The sequence below is a fragment of the Bombus impatiens genome, unplaced genomic scaffold, assembly GCF_000188095.3.
Source record: "Bombus impatiens unplaced genomic scaffold, BIMP_2.2 scf_1445, whole genome shotgun sequence".
NCBI classification, from domain to species: domain Eukaryota; kingdom Metazoa; phylum Arthropoda; class Insecta; order Hymenoptera; family Apidae; genus Bombus; species Bombus impatiens.
Window position 1 is genome coordinate 448353 of NT_177864.1, and position 3267 is coordinate 451619.

At 48.9% G+C, this 3267-nt stretch overlaps 1 protein-coding gene across 2 annotated transcripts in view; it reads right to left on the reverse strand.

Moving 5' to 3' along the window:
• LOC100742764 (glycine receptor subunit alpha-4) overlaps positions 1-2582 on the reverse strand; it is a 12064-nt gene extending 9482 nt beyond the window's left edge. Inside the window, exons 1-3 of one of the 2 annotated variants that reach the window (XM_003494006.4) lie at positions 1730-2582; positions 977-1052; positions 382-513 (exon numbers count right to left, since the gene is read on the reverse strand). In XM_003494006.4, coding sequence (XP_003494054.1) covers positions 382-513; positions 977-1050 — 206 coding nt within the window. In that variant the 5' untranslated portion in view covers positions 1051-1052; positions 1730-2582. The remainder of the gene's footprint in view (positions 1-381; positions 514-976; positions 1053-1729) is intronic. The other variant, XM_012392575.3, reaches the window with a different exon arrangement.
• Between the last annotated feature and the right edge of the window lie 685 nt (positions 2583-3267).

The following is a 3267-nucleotide window of genomic DNA, read 5'->3' on the forward strand; positions in this document are numbered from 1 at the left end:
AAAGCCGATAATCTACGACAAGACTTTCAGGAATTTCCTTGCAATTTCTTCCGGAGCGACGTCGATCGCGGAACTCCGAGCCCGGATCACCAGAGAGGCTCTTCCGTTTCACCGACGTCTACCGATCAACGGCTTTTCTGTTTGTCGAGCAAACATTCGCCGATGGATGTTCGCGAAGATCGCAGCAGAACTCGCGATAAAAATCGTTCGCGAAAGCTGTTCGTTGGAAGGGTGCGCGCGTTCGTAAAATTGATTAAACGATTGGAAAGGGGAAAAAGCGTATGGAACGATGAGACATAAGATAGCGTAGTGTGCAAAGACATAGAGACGGAGAAAGGGGGAGAGAAATTGTTTGATGATGTCGATCATTTGATGCGTTACCTTGCGATCTTCGGAAAAAACCGGTACCCGCGTTTTCTCGCCGAAAGTCGAAACGTACTCGACGATAGGCTATCGACTTTAATATGCCAGCCTTCGACCTCCGTGGAAAGTACCGGTTCGCATATTTCCTCGCTGAAACTCGACACAGTGGCGGGTGATGCTGGGCCACCTTCTATCGTCGCTGTGTTTCGCAACGAGAACGAATTTACCGAGGAATCTTGCAATTCTTCTTTCACGCTTCTTTTTTCTTTTGCCGTCGTCACGTTAAAATTTCTTTCGAACAAAAACGAGAATCATCGTCGACGCGAATCGAACTTAACGAGAATCGCGAATTTCCTTACGTTTCACGACGGTACGTTCGTTCTTTTTGCATGTAGGCCACGATATCGTCCTCGAGATCGCGTTTATTCAGCGATCGAAAGAGAGCGTGCGTGAAAGAGAGATACAAGCACAACAGGAAAACAGAAGGTTCGAGAGATTTCCATCGATCGAACGAGTGGAAAGATCAATCTGTCCGCCTTCGATCCAACGCTAATCTCGAGCGTTCTGGTCCGATCGCGGCTTCTATAGCTTCCAAGTATGTTCGTCTACTCACGGAAAATGTAGGGCCGCCATGTCAAAGAGCGTGTACAGGTAGCAGCATAGGATCACCAGAAAGTGTCTCGTCATTCCTGAAACAAATATACGTGCGAAAGGATGTCAATGAAGCGGGAACATCTGCGTCGCTTCGAAAAGAATAGATCGTCGTAAAAGTGGCGATCAATGCCGGAACAATGCAATTTCGAGGGGAAAAATTCGACAAAGCGGAACGAACGGCTAGCAGAAATGGGAAATTTTTAGCGATACCAAGTCCCATGATTCGACGAAGAAACCCTCGCGCCACGGGGTTCTATCGATGCCGCACAGGCGAATTTAGGTCGAGCTTTCAGGCTCGTTTCCCGACGTTGTTTAAACTTCGTCGTTCTCCTTTCGCGATGCTTCGCTATTAAGACGTTATTTCTAACTCTCTGGCCGACAAATCAAGAAAAATCAAGAAAATTGTATTCCTTTACGATCGAGCGCCAAGTACGATCTCTTTTAACATTAATATCGAGCGAGAAATCACAGACGAGAGTTTATCGAATCGAGTATCCGACGAGATACGAACGAAACACCGTTCGGGACGAGGAAATTTCCCTTTGCGATACGTTTGCCATCGACCGACGAGGAATTTGAATATGCTCTGGTTACCATCCGGTGAAGTTGGCTCGCGGCGCAATCGAAATGGAGATGCCGAGTAAAGAATCGCCAGTTCTGTGTCCTCGAAAACGTTAAAAGATCGAACGATCGATGAACGACACGAACTCACCGATCAGCTGTACATTCTACCGTGCCGATCCTCTTTAATCGAGCAGCTGGCGCACTCCGAATCCCTTCCTGACCACTCCAGAATTCCTTATCACGGTAGCACAGCCAGTTTATCAACCCACCAGCCACATCCGCCGGAAATTCCCTCGAATATCCATCAAAGTCGATAAGCTAAACGCGCGTCGATCTGCGACGAACACTTGGATCCGCGAAGGATCATCGGAGGTTTGGATCGACGAAACCGATCGACTGATTCCAAACCTCGTGTGTGTGTGTGTGTGTGTGTGTGTGTCTCTCTCTCTCTCTCTCTGTCTTTCTGTATACTCGTGTTTGTTATAGTTGGTTCCTCTTTCTCCGTTCGACAAGCGGCTACGATGAAGAGGCTCGAAGGAAACAGTCGGTACACCGACAGGCCGAATGGGACGAGAAATATCACACTTGCACTAGCCGTGCAATTTCACCGGTGGCAGTTTCGGTGCACGATTCGTCGAGGAAACCCCAGCAAGGATCGGGGACACGGCGCGACTCTTATCGGCGAAGGGTTGATTCGCCACTCGGCCACTGGCCACTGGCGGGGCTTGCTGGTTCTGTAAACCACCCTGTCGGTCGCTGCCTCTAAGCCAATTTGCCTATCGACTAACTGATTAAGCCCTACTCTCTTTCATCGTGGTAGACGTGGACGCTCTACTGGACCTACCTACCCTGTTCGACACTGTGTGCCTCTCTACGTGTTGGTAGACGCGCACGTTCGTGCAGGGCCAGCCTCGTGTGCGTTCCGTCGAGAGTCTGTGCGAACGTGTTCCAGCACCAGATACGATTATACGCTAGAGCCACGATGCGGCTGATCCAGCCGCGTTTTCGTTCTATTAGAATTCGCCCCTTTTTCTCCAGAGCCGATGGACTTTTCAGATCTCCACTTCCCGTTTCGTTATTCGCAACCAGTAATTACGTAACGAGCGTAATACAGCGTCGTGCTGTGGCGGCTGGTAGCAATCGGAGCAACGGGAATTCGGAGGTTTTCCGTCTTTTTTTTTTTTTTTTTTTCTTAAGGAAATTTAATCGTCGGGTCGACCAGTTCGATCCTGGCGATGTCGACCGTCTTTTGAAAATTTAGGATAGTTCGTGGTAACGGAATTCGCGTTAGATTTGAACTCAGCAGGCAATCTCCATGTTAGGTAAACAAATCGATGGTGCCATAAATGCTGGAACGTGCTGATCAATGTATTCACCATTATGCCGCACGGTCCACCGCAAATGGAACGTCCGAGCTGCGCTCTAAAGGCACACAGAGATTCTATTTAAAGGCAGATGTTTAACAAGCTATTCAACATTCACGTTTCCCGTGTTGCTAATGGCAAAGAGAATAATCGGCTGCTCTATTTCAGGCGAACCGTGCTACATGGTAACAGTCGTTGAGTTCGCCACAGGCTCGCCTCCTTTGAGATTGTTGCAAGACGCAGCCGAATCTGCCGGCGAATCGACTCCAGCAAACTCTCCGAGTCTCTTGACCCTGCACGAGCTAATAAAATCTGCGCCGTA